We start from the raw sequence: 14,050 nt of genomic DNA, 5'->3' as shown, positions 1-14,050 counted from the left end.
GCTTAGACAACCCTCCACCGCCTTAGTTCGCCTTGGTGCCGTGACAACTATGGTTTAAGTGAAATATGGGTTTCCATAACTTGGCAGGTGAGTTTCTACTTTGGATTAGTTACAGGTTTTGAGTTAGAACTAGCCTCCCTCTAGTGATTCATAAGTTTTCTTCTTATAGGAATGAAATTTTAAAGGGACACAACTAGGACCCTGGGTTTTTTTTTTTTTTTTTTTCAACAAAAAGTCTTATAAATATCAACTGGTGAAATCTTTCTTCCGACATCAACCTTTCAACAAGTTGCCTAAGTATCTTTTTAGTGTCACCTTCTTCATTATTGAAAAACTCTTCTCTTCAAAGAAACTCCAGTAAGGAGATCCAAATCGTGGCTTTTCTATAACCCTTAAGATGGAGAAATGAGTCAAATGACTATAACAATAGATTTCCACTTTGACTAATACGGGAGCATATAAGATAAATAGTGTAATGAGAGACAGTATACCATCATCTCTTCATCTTTTTTTTCCTCTTTCTTTCTTTTCTTCACTGCTGCCATGAATGAAGAACAAGAATTCTTAACTTGAGTATCATTGGGGGACTGAACATAGAAGAAATCACAGTCAAGGCGCATGGGCCAACCTAGCTGGAAACATTCAAGAGACCTGGAAAGGTAAAATTAAAAATTAGTACTTTCAAATCACATATTCTAGGAAAGAAAGTAACATCAGTTACTTAAAAAATGTTATAAAGAATATATCAATAAATCAAATGTGATCAGCATGATGGTACTAACCAGAAATACTCATTCAGATCATCATAGTTTCTCCATTTAGAATGGTCAGCCACCCCATTTTTGTTTTTCTGGGCTTCCTTCAAATGTTCAACAAGAAACTTAGACTTGAAATGGGAAGACTGATGACAACTATATGCAATACATAAAAGCGTTCAACTACCTCATATATAACCCTGTATATAGGGGTGATAACATTTTTAAGAAATGACTCAGATTCTTCCCCATATGCCGGCTTGACCTTTTCACCAGTAGGTGTAACATGACCACACAATACACCATGTAATTCATATGCCATCTGAAGGAATAAGGAAAAGATAGTTATCTGTACTAGTTTAATTAATCAGTATAAACAATATAAATTTGAAAATATACCAACTTTGTACTGTTGAGAAAGGCCTCACTTCTATTTCAAGCCATGCCAAGTAAGATAGAGAAAATTACACGAAGCACTCAGTTTTTTGAAAACAATAACTTTGCAGTGACTTATAATAATATTAAATGTTACAACTGCGTTTAAAGAGGCTCCACATCAATGACAGTTTTAGGCTCTTTGGAGTGCTATCAGTAGGCCCTTTATAGTCCTATACGTAGACCCTTTGGAATCATATAAGTCGGATGATGAAACAGAGAGTGGAAGATAGGAGACCTGTATTCCCTTTGCATTTTGCCCTTCTTTGCTTAGTAAGAGACTCTTTGTTGGTAATGAGGTATTGATCATCAAAATGGTTTGTACTTTTGAAATCATCGGATCATGTCTATGTTACTCTACAATTAAGTACACCTATCATGTCTGTTGTACACACAATGCATGTGGCATGAGTGTTGTTGTCAACACAATGACAGTACAGAGTTATGCAGGAATGGATTGGACCACCAAACCAGACCCAAGACTGCAGGAAATTGTAAACCAGAGAACAACCAATAATCGCCCAACAGTGAGCAGCAATAACAGCCCAATAGTAACTAGTAAACAGTCCTTAACAAACAGATTTGTCAAACTAGAATTTGGGGCTCTATGACCAGATATCAGCACCAAACAAAAGGATTAATCAACAACCAGTCTATGGTATCAACAGTCCACAACCATAACAGAACAGTAGCAATTTCAGCAGTTGACAGATTTCAGATTACCAATATAAATTAGGAGAGGGCAGCAGTAGGCTAAATAAACACAACCCGAAACTCCAGAGACCTTTTGGAGGTTCAAATCAACAGCAACATTGATCCACATTATTAAGGAAACAACATAACACCAGTCACACTAATCGATCCCAAGTTAGGACACAACATGTCACTAAAAGACAAAAATCCAGAGATTTTTAATATCTCAGAGATGGCTGATCAGAATCAGGAAAAAGTAGGGTCAATCCTTACTTGGACAGAGGGGATCCTTCGACCAAAATACCAGGCTGATCAGACCTTCAGAACTGATCTTTCCAGCAGAGACCGAAGGCTCTGTTTTTGCAGAAAATTCTGGGCAGAAATAGAAGGAATCATACCTGGTATTTGCAGCTCTAATATACCTTGAAATTACAGTAGAGCTTAAAGAAAAAAAATTACTTGGAGTTGGAGCAGACCTTCTGGACTTCACGCCGCAAGGAGTCATTGGATCGAACACCAACCCATCACTATGATCAGACACACAAAAGTTCTTTTGCAGAGAAAGCAGCAGTAGCAGCCATATATTTTGTCAAAATTGTGGCTCATTAAAAGAGCCATATTCTTTATTTATAATGATGGGGAGGGTTTACAAATAATAGTAACTCAAAGTTACTAAATCTGAGTTACAAAAAACTGATTACAAGAAGTTACTAAGAACTGGAAATTAGAATCTAATGAAAACAGAAACTAGTCTTGATAGAAATTAGAAACTAACAATGACTTGAAATTAGAAACTAATTTAGGACTTCAAAATAGAAACTAAATAACTAATTAGTAACCCCATCACAGCCCAAATCGTGGGCTGACTTGGACCAGATCGACTGGGTCGACCCAGTCAGCCACTTGGGTCGACCTTGGTCTTGGTTCTCCTTGTGTAAACCCTGTCGGTACTGCATCACAGAGTCAGCAGAGCAGCAGACAGAACAGCTACAATGTACAATCAACAGTCAGTGACTTGGCACGGTGAGATGGCCCAGAGTACAGTGATGTGGCAGGCAATGTCAGAACAGCTATAATGTACAGAGGCACTACAGACTGCATGGGAAGAAATGTGGATAGACCACAGAGCTGGCATTGGCAATACAATGATATGGCAATCTTGGCAGTGGTCACAGGCATTGGGGGAAGTATAGGAAAAGTCAGACAATGACTGGGCAGAACAAGCAGTGACATGCAGTCAGGGTCAGCTTACCAATGATTCAGAGGCTTCCTGGGTTAGTTGGCAGGATTTGGGGAGGTCTGGTAATGCTGAAAATGATGGTCTGAGAAGGGACAGATGGGTCAACTTCGGAGCCAATTTTGGAAGGCCACATGGCAGAGTTGGAAGGTGGCATGTACTGGGAATTTGTAGAGCATTGAATCATCTTTCCAACACAGTTGGAATCATGCCAATCCGATTCCAGATAAGGGAGATACAGTCAGTATCTGTTAGCCAAATGTTCAATGAAATGCCTCATAGAGGTGCCGCGGTTGATGAACTAGCAGGCTTATGAGGACAATTTGATGCATGTGAGATAATAACTGGGTCCCACTTGATGATATCAGCACAGCTGATGAGGTGGCCAGGGTTGATGAACAAGCAGGCTTATGTGCAGCATTACATGATGTTAATTAATATGCATATGATGATTTTTTATTTTTTTTATTTTATATATATATATATATTATTTTTTTTTTCTTTTTTATACTCATGGATCCATGTAGCCGCCCCATTTAGTTGGGATAAGGCTAAGTTGTGTTGTTGTTGTTGCTGATGAAGAGTATGAAAGATGTGTGAAAGGATACGTTACAACATGGTATGTCACTGGTGATGATGTGGAAAGTACTGTGATGGCATGAAGTGGCCAGTTGCATGATATGGCATGTGAAATGACATGTTAAATACATGATTATGCACAGTATGCACGAGGATGTGGGCATGTACGATGTGTTGGAAATGGATGTGACTAGTCCCATGCACCTAATGAATGACCATGTATGGCATAGAATCCAAGGAAATGCCATGATGACCAAGCATGATGGGGCATGGACTGCTCACGTGGCAGCCTAATGACCCAGCCACATGGGTAGCAAGCAAAGGCAACAGGTGGCTTGGGTTATATGGCAGCCCATGTACAAGCCAAGGCCCCAGCAGAGGCTAGCATAGTCCCACACATAAGGGTCAAGTAACATGGACAAGCACATAGGAGCTATGGCTGCCGTTGGGCACAGTATCAAGTAGCCAGGGGGCATCACAACCCAGCAGGACTTGTCGTGCACCCAGCGACATGGCCCAGAAGCAGGGCTGCATGGGGGGATGACCATAAGGACCTACAGGCATTAGAATGGACATTACTGCACACATGGCACAACTCAGCAGCAAGACAGCTCCGCGTGGCAGCAACATAGCACCATGTAGCCACAGTGCGGCAACCAGTCATAGCATGGCAACTAGCTACTTGCTTTCCACGTCAAGGTTAAAGATCTTGATCTCGCCTCAGGTTTCTTTGGGCCTAAATACCAAGATCTGGTATATTTTCCTGGTCATCTCGGTGGTTGGGCTCAGTTGCCATATGGGCTTTTTCACCCGTGAAACTTGTCATTACCCTATTTTAAGCCTTTTAAACACAGTGTAAACCTCAGTTTTGTAAAAATCAAACCCAAAGCTTCAGACCATATATAGGTAGTCTTCAGACCCTTCACCATAGGTTATTCCACAATAAAAACAAACAAATATTGACCATGTCTCTAAGAAAAAAAAAATGTCTTTGAGAAGTTGTTACCTAAAACTGTTCTGGAGAAGAAAAGGATCTCTCCAAAGCTTGATGATGAAGTGATAATCTCCAATCTCCAAGTGTTGAAGTTGTTAATCTGCACTGTAGAGGAGAGATTTGGCAAGAAAAACCACCAAAAGTGATGTCTAGTTTTTCTTCACAGCAGGGCGAGGTAGGCGAGTGATGTCGAGTTGGGTCGAGTTGGGTCGAGTTGAGGGTCAAAATTATGCTTATACCACATATGACTTTGTCTTGAGTCCAGTCGAGACCTAGATATTCACCGAGATCTCGACCGAGATATTGTATATTTTATATATCGCCTGTGCTCTAGTCTCACCAAGCCAAAAAAATGAGTTAATAGCGAGATCTTGAACCATCTTCTACGTGTGCATGAGATGGGGCTTCTGGGCTGGTTTGGGTTTACTTGTCCAAAGACGAAGAATAATCATGTCTCATGTTATTCAACATTATGTTGCAGAGAAAGCCAAAGCCTTTATGACCTCTTTAGTCAACAAGGGCTTGGTTTGTAGTTTCCAAAAATTAAATGTCCATAAGAGCATGAGGCAAGGTGAGGAGGGGGCTCGAGGTAATTATTAAGAGTCTACGAAGATACCTAATCTATGGCCCTGAACATGCCACGTAACAAATATACCGATCGATCGGCTTGGTTCAAAGTGCAGTTGGATGCTAACAAATTAGCGTCAAAGATTCTATCACACGAGAATCTATTGGACACGTATAGAGATCCATTATATAGGGAATCTCACTGAAGCCATTCTGATCCGGTGTGACGCAATCACGGTATGCCTGACACACAAGATTCCAAACCATGCCATATATCCAGCTCCGCGTTCATTGATGCATTGAAGCCAATGAGACACCCTGAAATCTATCTGCTCCAATGGATACCCATCCAGGGGTTGTCAGTCATGCCGGCAATCCTGTGTGATGCATAAACTCCATACGCCGCAACAAGATTCCAATTGCTTCATCCCTGTGCACACCACGTGTAGGTCACTCCACTAGTTCACTTAAACGGATCATTGGGTGATACTTCACCCTGTGCTTTGGAGATTCTCATCTCATGGCTTGCAACCACTCCACCTAACTGTACATGAGTACAAAAGACACATCCGACCTATGTGACCTTCCTATTTTGTCCCAAAAATGACTATGGTTTCCTCCAACTTCAAAGAACCATAAATTTGGCTATGTAAACTCCAAATGGAATGTTTTATGAGGCAGCTTTCACAAAAGAAAGGAGAAGAAGGTTGTGCGTGTTTGGGGAGCTCTTGGTACCTTCCAACTAGGTTTTGCAAGAAAACATCTATTGTCCCTCTACAACTTTGGGAAGCCATATCTCACTCATTCCAACTCCAAATGAAGTATAGGAATCACTCAAACTATATAAGCCTTGGTTCTTGTGTAGAAGAGGTGGTTGAAGATGAGAAGATGATGTTGACATGGAGAACGTGCTCAAGTTGATCCTTGCACATCCGGGGAGGCAACCCAACTTTTATAAGTCATTATGGTATGAGTTGTATTTGGAGTGACTTGTATTGTGATTGTGTGCAATCAGATGTGCATTTAATTGGGGCATTCTATAAGCCCATTTTCTTGTTGTACTTGGGGGTGTCCAGTGGGCAACTGGAGACAAGGGTGTTGATATATCCTCATAGCATTGACTTGGAAATTCGGGGTTATAGCCCTTGCCATTGTCATAGCATTGGTTGAAGCAAGGGAGGGTGCCCCTGAGTCCTGAGTCATTGCAGTGACTAAAACACACCACCGGGTTTTGTAGCCCTTGCCCTTGTGTTACAAGGGTTAAAGCAGGAGTTGCATCTTTTGGACCCTTACAGTGCTCAAAAGATTGTAATGTATTACATATAATGTGAAACCCTAGTTAGGGTATTACCTCGTGGAGTAGGCACACTACTGAACCATGTATATCTTGGCTTTAGGATGCATGTGTATATTGTGAATATAGAAGTGTCGTGGATGCTTGTAGTGTGGGTGTGCACCATCTAGTAGACCTGGCCACTTGATAGTTGCGAGGTGGAAGCGCATACGGCTGTGTATGTGTGTGTACCGTATTTGTGATTGCCAGAAAGAGCTGTTGTATGTATGAGGTTATGCCAGTACCAACAATGCAATGATCAACAGGGAAGTGTGCCAATATCAAGTTGAAAAAGTGCCACATTTACTGGGGATCCAAATGGGAGTGCCGGGAACCATGATGAGAGAATTTCGGGAGAAATTTCATAGAGCCTGATTCACCTCCTCCCCTTTTCAGTGTCAACCTGAGAAGAACAATGTCTACAACGATATCATTGTTAACAACTTAATTGAGCTCCCTCCAACTTGATTACCAAGAAAGAAAAGGAATATGCAGATGCATCAAGGGGACTCTCGAGGCCTCACCGGGATGTACCCCAGTAGAGCAAGAAAGACCTGAACCTCATAACAGTACAATCAGAAGGTAACACCCACCCCTTGGGAAAGACCTGAAAGGCTGGGCAACACAGAATCACAAAGGCAAAAGGAGGTTCAGCAGGTCTATGAACTAGATGTCCAAATGGGATGGACACCTCACTGCTCAGCAAGAAACATGTTCCTAGAGGATTTGGGACCCTTAGGAGGATCACCTCGGCATGGATCCACTACATCAGTACAAATCTCTCCAAATAATAAGTCCAAATCATAGAAGCAGACATGGTTTGATGGAACCTCTACCTTACTCTACCATAACAATAGTCAATGTTCTTCAAACTCCTTCAATAAATGATTGAACCAAAATAATGAAGTGGTTGTATGGGGTATCAGTTAGTCATGATTCCTAACAATTCCCTAATTTCTACTGCTATTTTTACTAAAACTGCACTTCATATACTTGGTGTTATTGACATAATGTATCAATTCCTACTACTCCTTTGGCGGGAGGGTATGTTGAAGCAGGTTAGCGTGTAATGGTTTAACTAGAATGTGTGAAAGACGAAAACAAATTGGCACTTTAGCATGTGTTTCAGATGTCTAAATTTGTACAATCAAGAGTATGAAAAATAGTAAGAAAAAAATTAACAAATTACCTACTTATTTAGAGAAGAACGAAGAGTGTAATAAATAAGGAATGAATTAATCACAGCTTACATGGTGAAAAATGTAACATAGACACTCCGGCATAAACCTCACATTTGAAGCCTCTCCCCATATAAGAAGATAAAGCCCCATATATAAAATTTTATACTGTTGTACCTCCTGCTTCACTGATGGTAACCTGCAGACATAATAATAGCTGAAGCTGAGAAGCAAACAAAGTGGGAGAAAAAGGTTTTGTCACAAATTTTGAAAGAAATACGTAGAAGGGTAAAACAGTTTGGTTACATTAGATAAAGACAAAAGAATTTCAGGAAACCCATAGCTTCTTAGGTGGGAAGGAAAAGAACAAAATGGATCATTATTCCTACCTGATGTTGCTTTTTCTTCCCAAAAATTTGCACCAACTTGTATAATTCTCAAACAACTTCTCCACCAGTTCATCCACAGCTCTTTCCCCCAGCTGATATCAAAGGAATCATAAAGTTTGAACTCCATATAGTAGACATATTTAAATCAATAATTTATGCATTGAATAGAAATAATACCTTTGACATGGATACTCCCTTATTAGTCTGCCGAACATGGATGTTTGCAAGAAGTAGAATCAGATGCTCTCGCTGGTTGTCTACATTGCCTTTCTGCATAGGAACACAATATTAATGGAGCAACATTAATCAGCGTCCATAAGTAAACATTAATATAGAGTAAGTTAAAAAAAATAAAAAAAAATGCTCCACAAAGCCATTTGTTATACATTAATATGATCTATGGTGTAAGAAATTAAAGTGGGAAAAATATAAGGAATTTCTGAATTACCTGAAATTTAAACAAACACTGCAACCAATCAAGTAAATCAAAGGAAGTCCCTGTTTGATTTCCCTCCAGTGGTAAACCACGAATATTGCGGAGAGCTGCAACTGCAGCTTTAATCTGTACATGATCATATTGGTAGCAGTAAGTATTTCATCTGTGAAAACTTTCAGTGGCTCAGGTGGAAAAATTGATTCTACTGGACAGAGAGAGAAGCCATCAATAGAATCCCTGGACAGCATAACAGTCTTCCAACTGCATACCTCAGGGAATTGCATAATTGCTTGATGTGAACCTCCACGATCAAGTGGAAGGATGTTGTATGGAACATCAAACTTGGATTTTTCCTCATTGTCATCACCATCAGCAAGGACCTAGGAAAATATTAACATCATGAACAACAGAAGTTAAAAAAAATAAAAAATAAAAAAAAAATAAATAAATAAAATCTACTAAACCAGAATATCTGTCAAATGACTAATGTAGATATGCATTCAATTCATGAGGAGGAAGGGAGGAAGAAACCTCAACCAGAGGACCAGTTCCAGATGTAATAGCCCTTAATACTTCAGAAAGAACAGCAGCAGTTGCACGTGCATCTAGTAGCTCCTCCCTATGAAGATTTCATATAGAACTTAGCAGGTGCCTTTGTCAAGAGCAAACTATTGCAATAATTTGGACCAACATTAGCCTGAAAGAAGCATCAGATACAATTCTTAATCTAAGATTACCTATTTTCCTCTCCCTCATGTTTAAGAATGTACTCTTTGTACATATGGTAAACACTTTCCAATTCACGTGCATTACTTGTTTCCTTCCACACAGGAAAAGTGGCTTGTTCATCCTATAAATCATTGAGGCATCAAAAGAGGGAAGACACATAAAGCTATAGGAAACAATCATTCTGAGTAAATTACTATTAGCTGCCAACCCTCACAAACACTTGGAAGACCAAAGATATTGACAAGAGAAAAACCATACAACAAAAGTCAAAACTAAACATGCAAAACAAGAAGGGGAACAGCAGAATTAGAAATTGTAATTAACAACTGATCCAAGAAGGAAAAATATTGCCATTAATTTATGAAACCATGTGCAAGACAAGAATGTCAGCACTAGTTAGGACACAAGGATGAGCCAATAAAAAAATGGCAGGTCGAGCATCACTGTGAATGCGAGAATGAGGCTGTCAGTGTCAGTGTCAGTGTCAAGAGTCAGAGTAACATCATTAAGAACCCAAGGTGACCAAACACTCCAGAATATCTGACTGTACTTAAAAATTGCATTTCCCTTTTTACGAACATACACAACGACAAACATGTGATCAATTTTCCAATGAGATAGATCAACAATTTGCATCAAACATGGCCCAATCAATCTTATTTGCTTCAATTCCCAATTTTAGTAAAAAGCCTCTCATATTCTGACAAATCCTCATAAGCAACCAGGTTTTTCCTCCAGAAAAAATCTCTTATTCTTTAAAGATTGAAAGAGACAGGATGCATAGCTAATGGGGTTACCAACCTGCTTCTATTTTTACTCAAAAAATAAATTAAAAAAAAAAATCCTGCTTTCATTTTTTACTTGAAATTCAAAATTCATTTACGGGGCATTATGCACATATAGTTTAGGTTTTCAGGATAGGTGAAAGTTACATTGAGATAAAATATCTATTTTCAGATTGTTTGCTGAGATTAAAACATATTTAGACAAGAAAACAAGTAGTAGGAAAGGAAAGAAAAGGAGAAGTTTTGAGATGTAGAGAAAAATCATTGGCATGAAACAAAACAGGCTTCAGTTCTTTGAAATATAGAATTTTACTACCTGTTCAAGTCTCTGAAGAAGAGCGGTTTTGAATTGCCGGACACCCCGGGCACTCGAATTCGGATCTTTTGTATGTGCTTTTACAAAAGCCTGAATGCGGCCTGCCCCAAAATCCATTTAGAGTAATTTAAAGAATTTAGACAAAATAAAGAAAAGGAAAACGAAGCAGAAGAAACGTAATTGGCCATGTTTACTCAAAGAAAAGGACTAATAAACATTGATAAATGATCTTGTTGAAGTTGGAATGAGACCTTTCAACTTTCTATACTTGTTTCTCAATGCAAATTGACTAACCAAACTTAAATTTTCTGTCTTTATTGTTTACAATTTACATCTAACAGAACAAATCATGTAAAACTGAGGATGTACTATTAAAAAGGGACTAATCCACTATCTAACTTGTCTCATTTTTGCATCAAAGGAACGATTGTTAACGAAGAAGATTAAATTACAATCCTCTAGAACATTAGTTAATAGCTTACAGAGGTGTGCAACACGAGGGTTCTCCTTTTCTAGTTGATTTGCGACTCGAAGTAATGGACGAACTTCTGAAATCAAAAATTGAGGCAATTTCTCACTGTCGAAGGGCTCTGGAACGTAACCAACTGTTCTCGACCTTGTAATTGGCCTTGAAGCGTTGCTGCTGCTGCTGCCGCCATAACTGGAATCTGCAACCACAATCTCTGACATTGCTGAAAGCTCGAAAAGTCTGTTACTGATGACAATGAGAAGACGTAAATACTTCCAATCTCCATTTCTAAATCTCTGCGTGCTTCCGTCTTTTTGGCTTTTTGGTGAATGGAAAGATTATGTGATCTTTTGCTTTTGCTTTTCGTTTCTCTCTCTAGAGAGAGAGTAGAGAGAGAGAGAGAGAGACGCGAAGTGGGTAGCTGAGGAGATTTGGGTTTCTTACGATATAAGTTCTTTTTGAATTTCCCGGGAAAGAGAAGAGGGATAGCACTTGTAGAGTTGACAGCTGTACGAGTAGTATTTCATTTTGATGGAATTATTCGGTGTGACTAAGGTACATGGGTACCATATTATCACAGGCCGATCGTATGTTAAAAAGGCATCGGGTCAGCCGATCTGGATTGAGATCGACTGACAGATGGAGTCTAGTACTTGTCACACCCTAACATTTGTACCCAATAGTTTTAAAAATCAGAATCTGATCGGGAATGAAGTAGAATCAGCCACTTTTGGCCGATTCAAATCCGAATCAGATCAGAAGCCATGGAGGCCTAATACCCAAAATTGTGGTAATTTTGCTCTACCCATTGAGTTATCATCATTTAATATATGGGATGACTTTGAGTTTCCACTGCGCTGCGTTAGAGACACAGAGGTGCAAAATGAGCACTCTGCCCCCTCTTAGGTGGGAGCGCACCCCTATGTCTGGCATATGGGAGCTCTACCCTTTATATATTTATGAAGCTATTGTATTTTACATCAAACTTTTTTTATTACCTATTATACACCTCTTACACATACATAAAAATAAATAAATAAATAAATAAATAATAACTACTGTTCCTAATTGTGTAAAGGAAAGGTAAGGTAACGAAGTGTGGCTATACCAAAAAAGACCCTACCTTTATGGAACCCCGTAAAAGGAATTTTTAATTACAGAAATGGCAAATGCAAAGCCACATGTGCTGGAAAACAAGGGGACGAAGTAAAGCCTCTACATCTCTCCTAAAAGTAGAAGACAACGGCACGAAGTAAAGTAGCTTCTTTAAAGTTTAAATTGTGGAGATATGACAGTAACTAAGCCCATAAAACTTTAAGTTTTATAAAGCAATATAAGAAAGAGGGAGAGGGAGTGACCAACTTCAATAGGTTAACGTGATGAGCTATACTAACACCACGCCGGCTTTCATAGCTTTATGAGGGAAGGAAAATGATGCTTTTAATAATTGAGACATCATTTAACAATAAAAATAATGAAGTTGGAGCTCACCAGGAAAGACCACAAAAAAGGCAAAATCTGAATATACTCTTTTGAACCGTTCAACAAAGGAAAAGCATCATCCCGGTGATTCCTTCCTTTCTAAGCAATAGATCCACTATATATCTGGTTTATTGGCTTGTCAGAACTTTGGAACAGACTGATCCAATTTTAGGGTTTTATACGCTTACTGTGATTTTAGGGATAAGAGATGACTACCTAAGAAATTTGGATGGGTCGAGGTAGAAAAGAGAAGGCAACCTGAACCATTTTTTTACATGGTTTTTTGGTTCATTTGGTTCGGTCCAAGTATTATGTACAAATATTTTCAATTATTTCCATTTAAGAGTAGACATAATGTTGCTTTTTGTAACTTTTACAATTTTTATTTTGGTAAATACTTTTGCATTAAATACAAGATATATTGATGGAGGAAGCATTCTGAATGCCATTTAAATTTTGGGATAAAGAATTCACAGTTTATTTTATTTTTATTTTTTTTTTTTTTTTTTTTGGTGAAAAAAGAATCCACATCCACAAAAAGGAGTGTGTTTTCTAGCTAGTAAACATAGGCTATGTTTGGTATGTATTCGTAAAATAGATTATGAGTCCAAAGTGAATTTTGAAGCGAGAACATACAGAAGAATAGGATTTCAGAATGTGTTCTAGGCCCAAAATCTATTCCGAGAATACATACCTAACACAACCCTAATCCTACTTCAAACAAGTTAAGCCTGCAACTTATGATCAAAGGCTCTTTATTACAAAGGAACATGACAAATTGTATCCACCTTCAATTGTGTGCAATGGGTACTCATATTTTGTCGCGTTCTGCTTGCGTTAATTTTGAGTTGTGTCAAAATTGCCACTCTACATGATCTATTTTTAACTGTGTCAAAGTATCCCAACCCTAACACTAACCATTTCATTAATGAATCATGTTTGTGTTAATCTACATTGACATATCATATCAATACAAGTTTTGTCTTACAAAAATTAGAATTAAGAACCTCTCTAGGATAACAATAAAAATTTTAAATTTCAAGCCTAATGCATTGAAATAAATAAAATAGAAAACCATGCTATTCATTTCATTTATGTTTAGGTATTAATGTATAGGCATAATATTTCTAGGAATGATGATTTTTCATGTCAAACTGTGTCAAATGAGTTAAACGTGTCTAACCCCTATTTTCAATGAATGAAATTTGGTATGTTCTTTTGATTTCCGATAAATAGACTAAAGACATAAGTTTGCATTTGTTGTTTAGGAGGTAGGGATTAATCTCAGTCCCTTCATCTCTTTGTTTGTTGCCCAATAACAACTTTATCTACATTGGTACAAGTGAGACTGCAACCATGATCATATATAATTTTGTGGCATATTAGCTTATGAAATAGGGCTGAAAATTTTGAACATATATATCTTAAAACCCCTTATTCACATGTTAAGTTTCAGTATAATCTTAATTTGTTATGTGATATAATTGAAATTATTATTATTATTATTATTATTATTATTATTATTATTATTATTATTATTATTATTATTATTATTATTATATATAGAGAGAGAGAGAGAGAAGATGTGTACGAATGAGATATCCAACAACAAGAAGAAGGAAAGGGATTGAATAGAAGAACTCTCGAGCATTTGGTGATCTCAAATGTGTCCA

At 38.2% G+C, this 14,050-nt stretch overlaps 1 protein-coding gene across 3 annotated transcripts in view; it reads right to left on the bottom strand.

Moving 5' to 3' along the window:
• Positions 1 to 11,276, bottom strand: part of LOC122069729 (putative callose synthase 8) — a 59,976-nt gene extending 48,700 nt beyond the window's left edge. For 2 of the 3 annotated variants that reach the window (XM_042633791.1, XM_042633792.1), the window contains exons 1-12: positions 10,909 to 11,276; positions 10,427 to 10,527; positions 9,334 to 9,446; positions 9,128 to 9,215; positions 8,866 to 8,976; positions 8,609 to 8,722; positions 8,338 to 8,430; positions 8,161 to 8,252; positions 7,844 to 7,970; positions 943 to 1,077; positions 783 to 859; positions 492 to 651 (exon numbers count right to left, since the gene is read on the bottom strand). In XM_042633791.1, the coding sequence (XP_042489725.1) occupies positions 492 to 651; positions 783 to 859; positions 943 to 1,077; positions 7,844 to 7,970; positions 8,161 to 8,252; positions 8,338 to 8,430; positions 8,609 to 8,722; positions 8,866 to 8,976; positions 9,128 to 9,215; positions 9,334 to 9,446; positions 10,427 to 10,527; positions 10,909 to 11,116 (1,419 nt within the window). In that variant the 5' untranslated portion in view covers positions 11,117 to 11,276. The remainder of the gene's footprint in view (positions 1 to 491; positions 652 to 782; positions 860 to 942; positions 1,078 to 7,843; positions 7,971 to 8,160; positions 8,253 to 8,337; positions 8,431 to 8,608; positions 8,723 to 8,865; positions 8,977 to 9,127; positions 9,216 to 9,333; positions 9,447 to 10,426; positions 10,528 to 10,908) is intronic. The other variant, XM_042633793.1, reaches the window with a different exon arrangement.
• Positions 11,277 to 14,050: the final 2,774 nt, after the last annotated feature.

This window comes from Macadamia integrifolia, unplaced genomic scaffold (assembly GCF_013358625.1).
Source record: "Macadamia integrifolia cultivar HAES 741 unplaced genomic scaffold, SCU_Mint_v3 scaffold692, whole genome shotgun sequence".
In the NCBI taxonomy this organism is placed as follows: domain Eukaryota; kingdom Viridiplantae; phylum Streptophyta; class Magnoliopsida; order Proteales; family Proteaceae; genus Macadamia; species Macadamia integrifolia.
Note: the sequence above shows the minus strand (reverse complement) of the source record. Positions and strands in the feature narration are given on the sequence as shown.